The following is an 18,759-nucleotide window of genomic DNA, read 5'->3' on the forward strand; positions in this document are numbered from 1 at the left end:
ATCACCACAGTTTGCTTGGGTTTCAATAACAGGAAGCATTAACTTTGAAGAGTGGAGAAATGTAAAGATAATACTGAACTAAATATGATATGAAACTAATTATGTTACAGTTCAGCAAAAATGCCAATGCAACCATGGTAGGCATCATCCGAGCCAAAATACAGAACAGCCTCTTGACTTCTTGGATAAGAATGAAAGCCAGCATCATTTCAGAAACTAACCAATTTAAATTTCTGAGTGTAAATTCTTATTCCAACATGTTACTGATTTTTCTACCCCTTTTATTGAGGAACCAGAAATAAACATGTACATATATCTTTTTTAGATCAACTGGATTTTGTACAATTTTATCTGGTTTTCTGATGCCTGCTCTGTGAAATATCCTCCCCACGAGATCCAGCAAGCCTTAATTCTTTTTGACTCCTGGAAGGCCTTAAAATGCTGGTTCTTTCACCAAGCACTGTAATCAGGTGAGACTGTAGCCCAAAGACTGGGAACTGTTGGCTGGTCACTGTTTTCTAGATGTTGCTTTTAATTATTTCCTTTATGTTCTTATTGCTGTTTGTGGTGAGCTGCACAGAACTGTAATAAATGCTCACTGCTGATTTTATAATGAAACATTGTTCTCTAATGAATCTCACAAGTAATTTGTCATTTACTTTCTTTTGTCACAATTAACATTTCTTCTTTCAATAATATCTTACAGAACTATGGTTCATTTTACCAGGTAGCTTCAATTTTAACCCACAATTAACAAATATGCTGGATTCTTCTGATCATCTATATACCAGACATATTTCATCTCAAACCCACAAGAACACTAATTTCAACTGATTAATTTATGCTGCTAGATTTTTCCTCCAACTGGAGGAATGCATGCAGTTATCAGGAAAATAGTTTCAGTAAAGCTCTTTCAACCATTTCTAAATTCAGCAATTTTGTTTCCATATGGAAATTGTCTAACAATAATTCCTCTATTAACGACAGCTGATAGATCTGTTATGTATAATCTGCGCTATTCATGTTGCTACTGCCTCTGACTAAGAGATAATATCTCTAGGTTACCAGAAAAGATGTATCTCTGATATAACACAGACCTGTTTCCTGAGTGTTGACAGAGGTAACCCAGTACTGGAAACATGTCCTGCTTCTGCAGAGATTTGTTTATTACTGCAAAGGGGAAGATAAAGGAGTTTAGACATCCTGAAAGCAAAAACCAATCCCACAGTAAACATTCTTTGCAAAGCATTTTGATTCAAACAATTCTGAATTTGAAGCATATTATCTCAAGCAACTTGGAAGGAAGTACAAAGCTCAAAACACAAGCTGAGCTCAAAACAGAAAAAGAGATGGCTACAATTAAACCAATTCTGCATATACATAGGCAAAAGAGCTGTGAGTTTAAATGTACTACTTTCACACAATATAAAGCTCAACATGTTAAAGAAGGTAGCAACTATTTACTTACACTGGCTAATGTTTTGTCACAGTATTTACAAATAAAAACTAATTCTTAACTAGCAGCCTTGGAAAAACATTCAACCCTAAATATCCAAAGATTTGAAAGCACAAAATATATTACTTTGGCTGGCAAAGAATTCTGAGAATTGTAGAATCCAGAAATTTTGACTAGTCTAGAAACAACAACAAAATGTCTCCTGGACTGACTGACCGAATGGCTTGAAATGCATGCCCTTCAGGATCAGAAGATATAATCACCTTGGAGTAGGTTTCTTTAAGCATAGTTCCTCATCAGATGGAAGGAAAAGGCTTTGTGTCTGCCCTTGTCTTGATTTACTGAGCCAATCTTTACCCTGAGAGCAAAACAAATTACTTAATACACTGATACCCCAAATTGTCACTTAACTGAGCACTTTGTCTGATGACTACAAACCTACCTTCTCAGTAAGGATGCACATGACTTGAAACTTGTTTTGACCAGAAACTTCTTTAAGAAAACCCTCAAGCATGAGATGTCGGCCCAATGCCTTCCATGAGTGCTCTGGCCAATCCTTCCCGCTTCCAAACAGAGTGCAACTCCGGAAATTGTCTGGGAGACGCTTAGAAGACTGGTTTAAAACAAAAAAGGCTAGTAATACACTCAAGAATACAGTATTTAAAAGGCACAAATCTCTATTTGCTTCCGCATAATTCTATACTGTCATCACTTTACAATGCAGCCTTTCCATTATCCCATCAAATAAAATAAATAAACAAATAATTTTATTTCTATACCGCCCTTCTCCCGAAGGACTCAGGGCGGTGTACAGCCTATTAAAAGCACAAAGACAGACATTAGTTAAAAATAATTAAAATTATTAAATAATTTTGGCTCAGATTTAAAACCCCAAAAATTTAAAACACCCAATTTAAAAATCATTAGATTGATAGCCCGGCCTGGCGGAACAGCAGGGTCTTGAGGGCACAGCGAAATACACGGAGGTCGGAGATCTTACGCATTTCCGGGGGCAGTTCATTCCACAGGGCAGGGGCTCCCACAGAGAAGGCCCTCCCCCTGGGTGTCGTCAGCCGACATAACTTGGCTGATGGCACTCTGTGGGAGCGAACTGGCCAGTGGGAGGCTGTTGGTGGCAGAAGTCGGTCTCGAAGGTACCCGGGTCCTATGCCATGGAGCGCTTTAAAGGTGGTAACCAACACCTTGAATCGCACCCGGAAGACCACTGGGAGCCAGTGCAACTCACGCAGGAGGGGTGTCACATGGGCACAATGGGTTGCGCCCATAACCACCCATGCGGCCGCATTCTGGACCAGCTGGAGCCTCCAAGTGCTGTTCAAGGGGAGCCCCATGTAGAGAGCATTCAAGAAATATACATCTTTCTAATATATAGAAAATGACTGCCTCTTCACAGAGAACCAGTGTAATAAAAGGTAAACAAGCTATATTAGATTTCTATGGAAAAGGAAGTTGCAGAAGGGTTTATATATTTATATTGATATTTCCTGAAAAGGAAGACCTTTTTTCCAGTATAGGCTAAATTTAAAATAGAATAAAATAGATTAAAGTCAATTCAAAATATATCACTGGAGGCAAGTTTGTTTTTTATTTAAGCTTTTTTTTTAAAGAAAAGTTCATCTGAAATGAAAAAAATTACATTTAACTATTAATGTGCTTAGCCTAACTGGAAGAATAAGAAAGCAAATCAGATTTTAAGAAACTGGATCCTAAAAGCAAAGGAATCCTCAAATCTTCAGTTGGATCAGGGAATGGTTTTTGCTTTGTCTACTCAACTGTACCCAGGTAAAGAATATTCTGCATCTCAAACCTTGGGCTAAACTGGGACAAAAATGTAGTCTACTCAACAGCATATGCTTCTCTTAATTTTATTCCCTGGACTGTTAATGACTTTGCTAAAATCTTGAGCCAGGACAGTATCTGAATCCTGTTACAAGAAGCACATTTTATACTGCAGCATTTTCTCTATAAAAATCCCTTTGGTAAATTTGTAGGCCACATGGCCACATTATTCTTTCTCCCTTCCCCTCTTTCTGACAATGTTAACCTACAGTATGTATTCAAGGCATTTGAAATCATGACTTAAAATTTCACTTTTAGAAAGTATGGTATCAGTTTGACTACCGTGTTTCCCCAAAAATAAGACCCTGTCTTAAATTTTTTTGAACCCCGAAATAAGCACTTGGCCTTATTTTCGGGGAGGTCTTATTATTTTGGGGTGCATGGAGGAAATGGCGGGGACCAGCTGCACATGCGTTTAAATATTTTTGGGGAGGGCTTATTTTCAGGGGAGGGCTTATTGCTTATTTTAATGCGCTCAAAAGCCCGATTGGGCTTATTATCAGGGGATGTCTTATTTTAGGGGAAACAATTTTAGGGTAGAAATTACCAGTATGTCTTAGTTGGGCAAAGTATGTTAATACTCTTTCATGTTTTGCATGGATTGTATCCTATTGGTAACCTACTGATGAAATGTTAAAAAGCAGTAGTGAGAGCTACTAGTAGCTAGTAGTATCATAGTAGTGATATGTTTGATGACCTATTCTCCCAACAATCCTTTGCATCATTTCTCCAGATGGTCTAAGAACAGATTTTTGATCAGGCTATGCACAGGGTAGATGAAGTATCCGTATTCCTTTCTACCTTCATTAGAGCTTTCTGCTGGAACAAAGAGCATTTAGTTGCTGGAGAGATGCCAAATGGATATCACTTTCATGTAGTTATTATTTTCTCTTTTAATATCTTTCTCTTGGACTTGTTTCACCATTTTTATTTTTGCTCTGGTTTGTAACTCAATTTGGGGCCTTAATAGAATGGTATGCATCATTTCACATGTCCACAAACACAAAGTGTTGGAAATTGGCATCCACAAAATGAAACAAAGAAAAAATCTCACACCTCAAGAAGCCATATTTTGAAAGTTTTAAACCCTCCTTTGTCTTAATAGGGATAGTGTAGGATTTCAGCTGAGGCAACTTTTTAATTTGAAAGTTCCCAGGAGAATTTGATCACCACTGAAGATGGATTCAAATTTCAAATAACAGGTGAAATCTGATCTCTCTGGTGACTCACTTGAAATCTGTTTAGGAACACACCTGTGCTTATTTTTACCCAAAGTTTACTAGGTTGAACAAAGCTGATGATAAAACAATTCTTCACAAACCATGGGTGAACGTGGTGTAAATTATTTATATCTGGACTTATGCTTTGTAAAGGACATTTCTAATTATTTTAATATTATTATCAAACCATTAAATACTTGTTACACATACAAATAAAAGCTACATAGAATAATATATTAGACTTTGCATCTGAAATACTGTTAATTACAGTAAATAATCAGTAAAACATAAAAAGCAAAAGTATAGTTTCCTATTATAATAATTAAAATAGTTTCTTAAACCATAACAGCAGAAGAAACTTTCTGACATATTCTACAGTTAATACAGAAGATTAACTGAAAATTAATTCTTTTCCTAAGGCATTTTTCAATTTCAGTTGAATGAAACAGTGAATAGCTCTTAAAATAGCCAATTTCATACATACTGAATGACCTACCTTAAATAACTAATAGAAGGAAGTATTGCCATAGCACTTTCTGACTATTCAAAGTGATTTTTATACGTTTTTAGTACTGCATAATAGAAAAGGCTCTCAGTCATACACAGTATTTTTAGAAAAGAAAACTGGCAAGAAATTGTTGCACAGGGTTTTATTTGAAACCATGGGGTTTCAGTGCCCATGGGGAAAAAAAAAAGCCCAAATGCTGGATTATGGAATGCCAAGAGAGGACATGAGAGATGATAGCATTATTTCACTTAATCTGTCCTATGGTAGGATAGATAAAAAGGTGAAAATTAAAACATAAATTATATTTATTAAAATTAAAACAACATTTAGTCAAATATGAAAGCTCTACAGAATGCACAAAGTTGTGAAAGAAAATTTGTGAATATTTAGCAAATAATGGAATGGGACACAATCTTATGTATACTCTTTAACTCACAAACTTTCTGTTACCACAGTAAGTAGCACAGAGCTTGTTCTTTCATAGGTAATGAATAATACTGAATTAATAAGAAGTAGAAAATCCTAGAATGCTTGCACTCCCAGACCCACCATTTGCCCACTACCATGCAAATAACATTACCAAATTTGCAGCAATTTACCATACTTACAGATCCTCTGAGAAACAATATTGGAACCCCCATGCCAAATCTCTCCTTTAGAGTACATACTGCAGACATCAGTTTGCTTGCTTGCTGACCAAAATCTTCAAAAATCCGTTGAGGGCTAATTTCCGAAGCACAAAAAATGTTCCTAGAATTGCACCAACATGTATACATTGTTTATAACTGTTACCAAAAAAATTTGGGGGGCGGGTGAGTATTTTTCTCTTTCTTATACAGGTATACACAGTCAAATCATTACATTACAACCTCGCATAATCGGAAAAGCAACCTAGAAAATGCTTCTTTTCTAATCACTGATGTCATCAAGACCAATGGGCAAATTAGTCTTCATCTTATTTACGCTTCTTGACAAAACGGTATTAGTAAAAAACCTTCAAACTTATCTTTTTCAATATTCTCACAATACTATGACCCTCATTTCATTATTTTTCTTGGATATTAGTATGTTTGTTTCAATTGCATTTGTTGATGTATCATTATCTTTCCCATATAAATCTCTACAATTTTCAATGTGCTCTCATTTCCCTTTCCTCCTTAAGAATGTTATTACTTTATTTTCTATTTTTAAGTTCAAATGTTAAACTTCATTTGATTTGCCATCAAACACAAAAACACACACACACCATACACACAAACATTTAAATGTCTCGCTACTCTGAGATCACTGTTTAAAAGCAGACATTTTTATAAGCAGACATATTTCAGATTTGTTACTAGTCTCCAAATATCCCAATTACTTTTTCTTTATTCACATCTCATTCCTACTCATACATTCATGTCATCTAATAAAAATATTCCTTCTGCCCCATAATTGCATTGATGCAGAATGTTGCCCAATGGTTTTCAAACCAATCTCTGCTTGTCTCTCAAACAATAAAGCCTAAAGCATTCAGGGCTGTAAATAGTGAAGCACCAACAACTGAAAATCAGTATTGAACCTTCAATCCGGACAGGATATGGACCCAGGGATTTTGCACTGGTTGAATGTCCACCTACATCATTATATACCAATGAAAGCATCTAGGCACTTTTCAGAGAAAACTTCAAACTGAATATTTTGCAATATTCTAATTGCATCAATGCATGGATTGATGGTTGCCAGGCTGAGTGATTTAATTGCTATCTTGAGGCAGCCTCATAAATTTTTATCATGTCTTCTGTCTGGTCAGCTGCATTTTCCCCAAATTAGGAAATTCAAGCACTTTAGCTTGAATTAAATGGGGTAGGTGGCCCAATGTCAGATCAGATAACAACAAAATGGGTTCAAAAACTTTCAAGTCCTTAGATAATTCTAGCTCTGACTTATGTTAACTGATCTCACAGATTTATTGTGTGAATAAAATATAGAAAATCTATCTTTGGCAACTTAATTCTTTAGATTACAAATGTAAAATAGTGAAACTAAAATAACATTATATTCTGTGAATTAACTTTTGGCAGTGAATGACTGAATAGCATACCATACACTGATATATTCTTTATGTTAAAAGTAATGACAGTTTAAGAATACTTCATTAGCAGAGAGCCATTATCCATTTATCTGCTGAGGGAAGGTGGTTCCAAACCTTAAATCTTTGGGGTGCAACATTTACCTCGATCTGCAATTATCACAACATTTTTCTGTTCCCATGATGCCTCTCGATGCCTTTCGGAGTTGTTTGTCTTCAAAATGAGACAAGATGATTCTGCCCAAGAGAATGTTGGGAATTAAATAAAAGAACAAGAATGTACATGTTAAATTCATTGAAGAAAACAATGAGCTGAAATCATCATCATTAATTAATTCACATAGGAGCTAATTATTTGTCCTTGAATTATCCTGAGACAAACATATTTTTTTCAAAGTATGAAACTGATGGTACAAGTGCAAAAATCCAGCAGAACCCTCTATGACTTTTCAAAATCTCACTTAGCTTTACTGAAAGCTACTGTTCGTCACTTGCTAAAATATACAACATAAACACTTACCTCCGCCTGCAGCTGTTTAAGCGTAGATATTTCTCAATCTTGGCCATCATCTTCAGTTTGTACAGGCGAAAGTTTTCAGCCGGTATGTCACTGATTAGGTGTCTTAAAAAGGAAAAGAATAGAAAAAAACCTGAAATACTGATAATTCATCTGATTTATTTTTCTGCTGCCTCCCTCCCCCCCAAATTGTAAATCTGTAACAGGCAATATATAGGAATGTATGATGTTATATAACATCAATTTGCTACAGGTCACACACACACACACACACACACACACACACACACACACAGCAAGAATATATCAATATGGTGGTGGCCATAGTATCTGGAAGACTGTGACTTGGAAAATGAGAGGGATAAATAATAAAGAGAATGAATTAAGAAATGAAATGAAGGAAAGAAAGAAAGAAAATCAGATTATGTTGTACATTTGTGAAACTAAGAAAAGGGTAAGGTATAGCATTGTATGATGATTTTCAGTTTTGAGGAGTACAGTGGCTGAATAAAGAGAGTATAGGGAGTATGTATTTCCCTAATCCTTGAACCAGGTTTAGAGTAAGTCCATATAATAAAGATATTGTCTTAAAAATTATTCTGTTAAGTGTCAGTGGATGGACTAAAACATGTTAAATATATTTAATGAGTGGGTTATTCAGAGATCCTGTTTCATGAGTATCTCCTTAAAATAATGTATTTTAAACAGAAGTCCATTCATGGCATATTCTTTCCCATTCATGGGAAAAGAATAAATATAAATTTAAAAGATTTATTTTAATTGTTATTGTTTATGATTAAGTTAATTAGTAAAGGCTAGAAAGATAACAGGCTTTGAACAAAGGACAAGCTATTATTTCATAGTGTCAAGAATAGATTTTGGGGGTGGGGGAAAGGACATGGATGAAAAGGAAAGAATGAAAGAAAGAACTGCAGAAAAAACTCAAGAAAAAGTACAAGGCAGATTAGAATGAACAGAAAGAGAAATGGAAGCTGCTTGAGCCACAAAAATCAATTTACATTATGAATGCTACAGGAATGAAAGGAGCTGTGTTAATGAGGTATAAAACTGCTTAGTTTCATACTTCATTAATACCTCATTCTACAATGCTTAGTAGGAAAAGTAAATCTCTGGATGAAAAAAATACATATAAAGTTACAAAAATGCTGAAATAAAAATATGATATAAGGTATAAAGAAATAAAGATGCACTTGCACAAAAAGTAGTCATAAAATTAAGATTAAAAGAGAAAAGAATAGGCAAAATAATTTCCACTGAAATAAAAACATTTGGATATGGGTGAAAAGGAGTTTTCACAAGGTGGATAGAATTGTGAATTAAATTTATGAAATGATCTGGAATGAAAATGAAATGGGAACATGTACGGTCTTCCTTCCGTTTTCAGCTTTTATGTGCTTTACAAATCTGCCAATGGTGTAAATGTGAGTATTGATCACAATATTACTTTTTCATCACATTCATAATTGTGAACAGTCACTAAACAAAGCAGTCACTAAACAATGGCTACTTGCAAATGTTTAAAATATTCAGCATGGTTTTATATCTATTGTTTTAATATTTATACGTACAAAGCAAGTCAGAATTGCACTTACCTATTGAAGCTTATGTCACCTGGAGTCCACAATACATAGCAAGAGGCTGGAAGCCCATCACGACCAGCCCTTCCAATTTCCTGGTAGTATGATTCCATTTCCTTTGGGGCTCCATAATGTATAACTGTCCGAATGTCTGCTTTATTAATGCCCATTCCAAAGGCTATAGTAGCGACTATACACTGCAGAAAAGAACCAAAATCCCCAATATCAAAGTTACATTCATCTCAGTACTAATGCAGTTTTCAGTGTTAATGTTTGATCTGCATAAAGTATTTTTATACTATGACTTGCCAATGCTTTGCCAGACTCAGCTTAGAAACACAATATTTGAATGCCAAGTATTATTTACTAAATCCAATACATATGTTAAAATGCCACTGCTGAGGACAAGAATCCCAATTAAAGTGTCCCCAAATGTTTCACCTTCTAGGAAAACACATACAGTGATGTGAACTGTTTAGGAGATGACCAGGCTGAGTCCAAGAGAGGGGTCAAACATGTCATCAGTTTCAAGTCCCTTCACGACCACAAGAGATCACACTTTGTATTCCAGTAATTCTTATCTACCGCCAAGTTGCTTGGACCCTTAGTAGGTCAGATTCTTTTAGAGAGTTTAAGCTTCCAATAAATCTTTATACCCATTTGAACTGTCTGGACCTTCTGATTTCCCAGGGTTTGACAATCCCACTGTCAAAAAGTTCTTGGGAAGTTAAATCTTGTTTTAAATAGTCAACTAGAATCTGCCTTCCTGATTTGGGGAGAGAACTTCATTTAGGTCTGCAAGAATCAAAACGTATCATGCAATGTCAAGAAGTGATTTATTGGGGGGGGGAGAAGCATTTAAGTAAGCTATTAAAGACTCAGTTGTAGTGATTAGATTGTAGCATAGATTTAAGTGTTTTAAGCTTCCACACACAAGTATTATATATACTTTTGGGTCATTTTCCTCAAAAAATAAATGAACAAGTATAATGTTTTACACTCATTTGTTTAATCTACCTAGCAGTACCATATTTCCCTGAAAATAAGACCGGGTCTTATATTAATTTTTACTCCAAAAGACGCATTAGGGCTTATTTTCTAATTAGGTCTTCTTTTCAAGGAGATACAGTAAATGCATCTGACTGGCTGACATTCTTAACTGGGGCTTATTTGGGGAGGGGAGGCCTTATATTATGAGCATCCTGAAAAATCAAGCTAGGGCTTATTTTCTGGTTAGGTCTTATTTTGGGGAAAACACAGAAGTTTTAGGACTTGATCATGTTTAGATATTTATGCAGAAATACTAAAATTCAGAAGGCTTCATAAAAAGCACCACTATACATGTGTATGCATGTTTACACACACACACACACACACACACACACACACACACACACACAGAGAGAGAGAGAGAGAGAGAGAGGTTTGATTAAAACATGAAATATGATCATGTTATTCCAAATCATGGACTAAAATATGAATGAAATTGTACTAGATAGACCATTAATTGAACAGATTCAAGGTACTCCTCAGAAGTTCTATATTAAATGTTAAAACTTCCTGATACTAGTTAGACTGATTAGTTTGTCTTCCCAGTCCTCCTTTTTTAAAAAACAGGAAATATACTCAGAATATTAATATATGCATAAATGTCATGACCTTAAAAAACAACCACATAAATTAAAGATTATATAAAACAAGGTTTGAACTATTGGCATTTATATAGCATATCTCCGATGTAAATAATATACCTATATTGTTTCAAAAGAAAGGAAGAAATGTAACTATACTATACTATTCATATTTCATCAAAAATTTTGAAATAATCAATTAAAAATGCCAGAAAAAAACATTTAGCCAAATCCTATGAATAAAAATACTGAAATATTGTTGAATTCAATAAGGCATTGTCTTATTCAATAAGGCAACTCGAGAGCAGACCAGAAATGCTTTGCAAGTTGTTGTTGTTGTTGTTGTTGTTGTTATTATTATTATTAGTTCAATATATATGCCGCCTTTCTCCGGAGACTCAGGGCATCTTACAATGCATTTAAAAAACCATTATAAAAACATTTAAAAATTAAAATATTAAAACCCATTCACACCATTCATGGCCGGATCTCACAAGATCGCAACAGCGAGATAAACGGCCCCAGGCCTGCCGGAAAAGCCAGGTCTTCACCACTTTTCGGAAGGCCAATAGGGTGGGGGTGGTCCAGACCTCAGGAGGTAACTGGTTCCAGAGAGCTGGGGCAGCCACAGAGAAGGCCCTCCCCTGTGGGCCCGCCAGCTGGCATTGTTTAGCTGACGGGACCAGGAGGAGACCAACTCTGTGGGATCTTACCGGTCGCTGGGAGCTATGTGGTAGAAGGCGGTCTCGAAGATAACCTGGCCCTGAGCCATGTAGGGCTTTAAAGGTAATAACCAACATCTTGAATTGTGCCCGGAGACCAATAGGGAGCCAGTGCAGCTCGCAGAGAATTGGTGTAAGGTGGGTGTATCTAGGTGCACCCACGATAGCTCGCGTGGCTGCATTCTGGACCAACTCCGAACACTTTTCAAGGGTAGCCCCATGTAGAGCGCATTGCAATAATCTAACCGTGAGGTGACAAGGGCATGAGTGACTGTGAGGAGAGCCTCCTGATCCAAGTAGGGTCACAATTGGTGCACCAGGCAAATTTGTGCAAAGGTCCCCCTAGCCATAGCTGTCAAATCTTGCTCTAATCTTAGCTGTGAGTCTAGGAGGACACCCAAATTGCAAGCCTGTTCTGAGGGGGACAATTTCTCCTCCCCCCAGAACCAAGGATGGACAATCAACAGTCTTTAGGAGGCAATACCCATAGCCACTCGGTCTTGTCTGGGTTAAATCTGAGCCTGTTGACTCCCATCCAGACCCTCACAGCCTCCAGGCATCGGCATACTATCAGGTAAATATGCAGAGAATTAATATATCAACTTCAATAAGACATTCATAATCAACTTTATTAACTAGTGAGTCCTGATTTTGAAAAGGAAAACAATACATTTATATGGTACCAACAGAACCGATTATCTGTAGCTCAGGGTTGAACTATGGGGTCCTTGATGGTCTCTGACCTTGGTTCAAGCTCAGAGAGCACCAAGGTCCTCATGTTTATGTTGTTTTATATATTTAATATGGAAACCTTCTTCTGTATATTTCATTTGCCTAAACTAGATAACAAGTGAAGTTTTTCCATACCGGAATTTCATCTCTCATGAATTTATGGTGGACATCTCTTCTTTCCTTGATTCCCATGCCAGCATGGTATATACCACAAACTAGATTTAATTTTCTTAGCTCTGCAGCTACTTGTTCAGTAGTCTTCCTTGATGGACAGTAAACAATGGTGGGGCCCTCAAATTCATATGTAGACCTAAGATTAGAAAAATAAGTAGAAATCATTTGTATGTGAGGTTTTTCCAGTAATTATTAGAATAGCTAATAAACTGATTAGTCTATGATAAATCTCAATGTCAATTTACATTACTTTAAAATTGCCTTTTTCTCAAACACATATCAGGCCTTCAATAGGTCCAATTAGGAAACCAAATTCATATAACCTAACAGTAATTTTATTGTAAAGTTATAGCAACAGAATCTTGCAAGTTTGAATGTGTCTTTCCCCCCTTTATTTCCATGTGAACTAGAAAGGGTCTTGTCTGAGACATTTGCATACATTGCATTTCTGCTCCAGACTCAGGTTTCTTTTATCTATCCGTTGCCTTGGCAGCAGCTTTCTTCTGTCTCTCAAGGCCATTCGCCTCCCTCCATATCACACGGGTAAAATACTGACTAATAATATGACTGAAATATTTGCAAGGCATTTTTAGAACTAAAGTACTCTTTATTTTACAAAAAAACATTATGTGGAAGCTTAAATTGACAAAGACTTGATGGGCATTTGAAATCAAAACATATAGATCCATCTGTGGATGATCATGCTACATAAAAGATTACAATTTGGAATCAAAGAGAAATACATGTAAAGAGAACAAATATAATGTTATAATAAGAACAAATGAAAACTTTAAATAGATATGTTATGAAACTAAGGAAGGTGAACGATGTAATAAACCTGGATGAAGGTAGTCTGATCTTATGAAGCAGTACTGATAAATATATGCAGGAAAGCGATGCTAAAGATCAGAAAATATGAATTAGTTTGCTATGTGCTCATCTTATTTGCTCTTTGAAAATAGCAATATAGGGTTGGTAACAAGTGCAAGTTAAACTCTACTAACTATGATAATGAAAGACTATGGAAAGAGTTCGGGGAAACTATCCAAAATACTAAGGAATGTAATCTAGAGCAATGATTAATCTACATGTGAATGCATGGATGAAAACAATATCAAAGTACAAAAATATTTTACGTCATTTGGAAACCCAAGAATGAATAAGAATGCTACTTGGTGAAGATATGCCAAAAACTCTCTTTCAAATATAGATTTTATGCATGAATCAAGGAATGCTTCTGACAAAGGAATAAAACTTGAAAACATAAGACAAAGGAAGAGCAAAAGTTGTATATGACTAAAATTGAAAGAACCGGTAAAGAATACAAAATGAAGGCTTCTGAAAGTGTGACAGACACTTTTTTGGCAATGTCAAGAATTTATGCTTGTGGCAGAAAATAGGTTTTTTTCCTTATTATTTCCTCTATTTATTTATTTATTTAGTTAGTTATTTTGCTCATTACTTTTTATTCTTTTTTGCCTTCAATTGTGTCTCTCATATCAAGCTGTGGAAAATGCTGAGAAAAATAGGAATCCCAGAATATCTCATTGTCCTAATTTATATTTGCTTTTATTTATTTTATTTATTAAATTTATTTGCTACCCATCTCATTTTGAAGTGACTCTAATTAAAAGCATTAAAATCATAAAAGGTAAATATACAAGTCAAGAAGCCACAGTACACACAGAACACTGACTTCAGATTGACATAGTAGTACAACAAGACTGCATACTTTCCCATTTCCTTATTCAACCTATATGCAGAAAATACATTAAAGGAAGCTAGGTTGGAAGAGTAGTGTGGTTTTAAAATCTGAGGAAGGAACACCAATCAAAGACACAATTAATGACATTATCCCGATAACCTAAAATGTAAAGGATCTGCAAGCTGTGTTACTAAAATAAAAAACCACAGTGAAAAAATGGGACTAACAATAAATACAAAAAACAAACTAATCTGCCCCTATAAGGGGTAGTTTATGTAAAACCTTGTACATAGAGGCATGATATAATGTTACACTGATTTCTCTCTTTGACATTTAAGTTGACAGATTCAAATTATTTAATATGAACCCCTTCTACTTCAACAGTATTTTCTCTCCCAATTTAAACTCCATCCTGACAAGAATAGATACCATATAATGCCTTGCAGAAAAAAACTAAAATGCTCACCAGATATTATATCGGTGCTAGATGTCTTTACACTGTGTTAAGCAGTCTTCCCCAACAAATATACAAATAATTTCTTGCTCATATGGAGCACAGACATAATTTAGTAAGTGAATATACAGCTTTATTACCCAATCTGGCCTCTGTAACTATGTTTTAAAAGCAGAAAGAAAAGGATTGCAATGATCAGTAACATTGTATTTACACAACAGACTTTATAGCAGCCCTGTTTGCCAATCCATCTTCTGCTGTTTCTTTAATGTCCAAGCTCCATTCCAACCTCCACAATTAAGCTTTAGTTTATTGATTTATTGCATTTCTGTCTGGCATATACACTACATTCTTCCTTCAAGTTTGTCCTCATAAGAACATTTTCTGAGGTAGATTATACTAAAAGCTAATTATTGACTCCCAAATTCTCAAATAAACCAAACAGGGTTCTAAAAACTGTTTAAAAGATTTATTCCATGAAAATGATCTTCTAGTTAAGAACAAGTTGTCAATATATCTCAGAGATTGCTTACTTGTCTTTCTGAATGAGGAACTGCAATAAATCCTGGATTATATTTCCCGATTTTCGCCTAACTTCTAGGTATAGATTAGGTCGGTCAAAACTGGTACAAGTAATGTGAGGATTTCTTAAATTCAAACATTCTATTATATCCTCCCTAATTGAAGAGCTTGCTGTTGCTGTCAATGCAATAATAGGAACCTAAAAAGAAAAAAAGAAAACTGTGATAGAATAAAAAGCTGAATTTACTAATTATTTTAAATGACAATACAAAATTAAGAAATGGAAGTTACCGGAAGCCTTTGAATTGAGTACAGTATTTAGTATGCATGCATATATCCTGGAAACCTTGACCAGAAACAACTAAAGTCCCTCTAACACATGGAGTATATTCACATAGCAGACTAATTCTTGCAAATCAAACTGAAGCCAAGCACACAGTGATATTACTTTTAGCCTTAATCACCATGTGTAGCGATGGTCTTTTCTTGGGTTTACAGATTCAATCACAGATTCCCATATAGTTTAAATTAAGACAGTTCACTGTTATCTAGTGCAGAAGGTTGCTTGCTTGCTTGCTTGTTTGTTTGTTTATTAGATTTATGTGCCGCCCATCTCATCTAGAGGTAGTTTAGACAGTTTACAAACATTTATCAAAACAAAGGCTAGTCAATATGGAAAGTGATATGTAAGGTATCTGCAGAATATTTAGCCAAGTCAATCTAAGACATCTACAAAATATCTAGCTAAGGCGAAAGTAGGATGATGAACTACCCATCCTTTAAACCATATGGGATTAGTTGCTGAAAGTGAAAACCAATGTTCATTGCGTGCGTGCACACACACACACACACACACACACACACACACACACACACACACTTAAACATTTAAAGTGCAGAAAAAATCAATATAAATAAACTTTTTTACCTTTGGAAGGGTTTTCTTTAACAACCCCAAAGACCTGAAAGAATTTCTGAAGTCATGTCCCCACTCAGAAATACAGTGAGCTTCATCAACCGCAATTAATGTGATACCTAAAGAGAAATAAACATAATCCTCTATAGTTTGTTTTCATTTTCAGAATTTAGAGCAAAGAGTTGTCTGTAGAACATATAGGGGCTGAAGCAATTTATCTATTTTTCTATAAATAGAGCATTATCTCTGGTAAAGAGATAATAATCTTAAAGATCTTAAAGATCTTTGATCACAACTATTTTTAAAAAGTACACAATGCACAATTAGTTCTGAATTAGTTCTAAAAGGGAACTTGTTCTGCCAGTAATCTGGAAAAACTGAGTAAAGTTTGTGAGAAAGCAGAAATAAGCATTTTATAGTTTTGTTTTATAGTTTTATTGTGCTTCTGCCTGAAAATGGTAAAAAAAAATAAAACCCATGCCAGTGGCATTGAGCATCAAAATTCTTCCATGTAATTAGAAGATATTCTGAAGGTAACATGGTGGCCATGGTGGTGTAGTGGTTAGAATGCAATGTTGCTGCCAGCAGTTTGATCCTCACTAGCTCAAGGCTGACTCAGCCTTCCATCTTTCTGAAGTTGGGAAATGAGGACCCAGATTGTTGGGGAAAATCTGTAAACCACTTAGAGAGGGCTGTAAAGCCCTATGAAGCAGTATATAAGTCTTAAGTGCTATTGCTATTGCCATTTAGGTGGCTGGCCTCTGCAAACATTTTTTGTTTTGTTTTTGTCACATGCAGAAAGCCAATGATTTGTAATGGTGTGCACAGTTAATTAAAACTGAAAACATGCTAGAAATTCATGCAAATTCAGAAGCCACAACCTAAAAAGAAAAAAAAAAATAGGTTAAGAGAAAAGAGAATCAATTCCTTCATTTTCCAAAGATTTATAGAATGTGCACATTGAAATAAATTGTGCCGAATTGCATAATTTATACATTCTGCAGAATTCAATGCACTAATGTACAAAGAATAGGTAGTATAAAGAAGGTTATATAGATATTTTTGGATACCCATAAACTAGTTTACCACTGACTAGCAGAACTGTGCATCCTCACAAGTCCTTGTTGAGGTATAAATATATAAAGACATAAAGACATTCATTAAAAGAAATATATCAAACACAAAACATAATTAAATGGGCTTTCAAGTTATTTAACTTCACAGCAATGCCAAAGATTACAACTTTGTCTAAATGTTTTCATACTATCAAGGTTCTATGTTAAATCAAAGGAGTGATTTTATTTAAGGTAATATTGCACCTTAAGAAAGTGATGTGATCTACCTTGACTCCTCCAGTCCCCCCAGAGAAATCCATCACTTTGCTTTACTGAAAATGGTTGCAGAAGGGACTTCCAATCACACATTTGAATTTGAGGCAGAATTCCAGTGGCTCTTAAAGAAAATGTTTAAGGTTTTGTACATCAATTATCAGCACTTACCAATTGCTTTGTCAATTTGCTGAAGCCACAAGAGGTTCCCTGAACAGAATTCCGGAGTTAAATAGACAACTCTATACTGGCCCCTGTGTAAAGCAAAGGAAAACAGAATTACTTTCTGACAAAAGTAAACTAACATTCATATTACATACAGTTGAAGTGTTGCTTAAGATTTGGTTGTGATAGAATTCTCTCCAATAAGTCTCACTGAGTTCAGTATGATTCATTTCAACAACGTAATAATATTTATTGAGAAAAGTGTTTTTTCAGTACTATAAATACAGGGATGGAATAAAGCTTACGCTTTGATTTCCTCTCTGACATTTTTTGACTGTGCTGATCCAAGGAGGCAAGCTGGAACTCCTGACATTCTGCAGGGGGAAAAAAATCAAAGTAAAGATTAATTCATGAACACTGCATCAGTTTTAAGTATAACTTTTCCTAAAAAAAATAAAAGCTAGATTTTGTATTACATGTAAAGTACAACAATTCTTTCCTCTGTCCATGCCTTCGAAATCATCTTGCACAGCTCTGGAAATGTTATATTTCAGAGTAGAAGAAAATAAGCTTAAAACTCTCCATGAAACTTTCAAAAATTACACCAGAAGAAGAATTTGGAAGTGGAATGAGTGACATGCACATCCAAATTACAAAAAATATATAACACATAAGTTATAGCCTTGGTAGTACAGTGGTCTAAAGCACCCTGTTATTAAGAACAGCTGCCTGCAATTACTGCAGGTTCGAATCTCGCCAAGGCTCAAGGTTGACTCAGCCTTCCATCCTTTCTAAGGTAGATAAATTGAGGACCCAGTTGTGGGGGCAATAAGCTGACTTTGTATAAATATACAAAAGAATGAAGGCTATTGCTTAGCGCATTGTAAGCCGCCCTGAGTCTCCGGAGAAGGATGGCATATAAATCAATTTTTTTTTTAAAAAAAGTTTTTATATATATAATAAAAGTGTGTTTTTAGAAATGAAAAGCTACTTCCTAAATTAAGAAGTGATTTCACCCTTGCTTCAAATCTACCACCAAAACTGCTTTGTGATTTTTTTTTTCTTTTCTTTTGGCAACCTAGCCAAAAGTTTGAAAATTTTGATTTCCCAAAAAAAAGAAAGGACGTATAACAAAGAAAAACCTATGTGTAGTTTATAATTTACTGTAACCAAATACTAT

At 35.2% G+C, this 18,759-nt stretch overlaps 1 protein-coding gene across 1 annotated transcript in view; it reads right to left on the reverse strand.

Moving 5' to 3' along the window:
* Positions 1-18,759, reverse strand: part of WRN (WRN RecQ like helicase) — a 66,702-nt gene that overhangs the window by 20,008 nt on the left and 27,935 nt on the right. Inside the window, exons 15-26 of the mRNA XM_070935408.1 lie at positions 17,885-17,953; positions 17,586-17,668; positions 16,099-16,205; positions 15,182-15,369; positions 12,451-12,625; positions 9,246-9,427; positions 7,636-7,737; positions 7,260-7,352; positions 5,653-5,794; positions 1,899-2,069; positions 1,720-1,814; positions 1,098-1,170 (exon numbers count right to left, since the gene is read on the reverse strand). Coding sequence (XP_070791509.1) covers positions 1,098-1,170; positions 1,720-1,814; positions 1,899-2,069; positions 5,653-5,794; positions 7,260-7,352; positions 7,636-7,737; positions 9,246-9,427; positions 12,451-12,625; positions 15,182-15,369; positions 16,099-16,205; positions 17,586-17,668; positions 17,885-17,953 — 1,480 coding nt within the window. The remainder of the gene's footprint in view (positions 1-1,097; positions 1,171-1,719; positions 1,815-1,898; positions 2,070-5,652; positions 5,795-7,259; positions 7,353-7,635; positions 7,738-9,245; positions 9,428-12,450; positions 12,626-15,181; positions 15,370-16,098; positions 16,206-17,585; positions 17,669-17,884; positions 17,954-18,759) is intronic.

Source organism: Pituophis catenifer, unplaced genomic scaffold (assembly GCF_029215685.1).
Source record: "Pituophis catenifer annectens isolate HBS135680 unplaced genomic scaffold, rPitCat1.0.hap2 SCAF_2, whole genome shotgun sequence".
Classification (NCBI taxonomy): Eukaryota; Metazoa; Chordata; class Lepidosauria; order Squamata; family Colubridae; genus Pituophis; species Pituophis catenifer.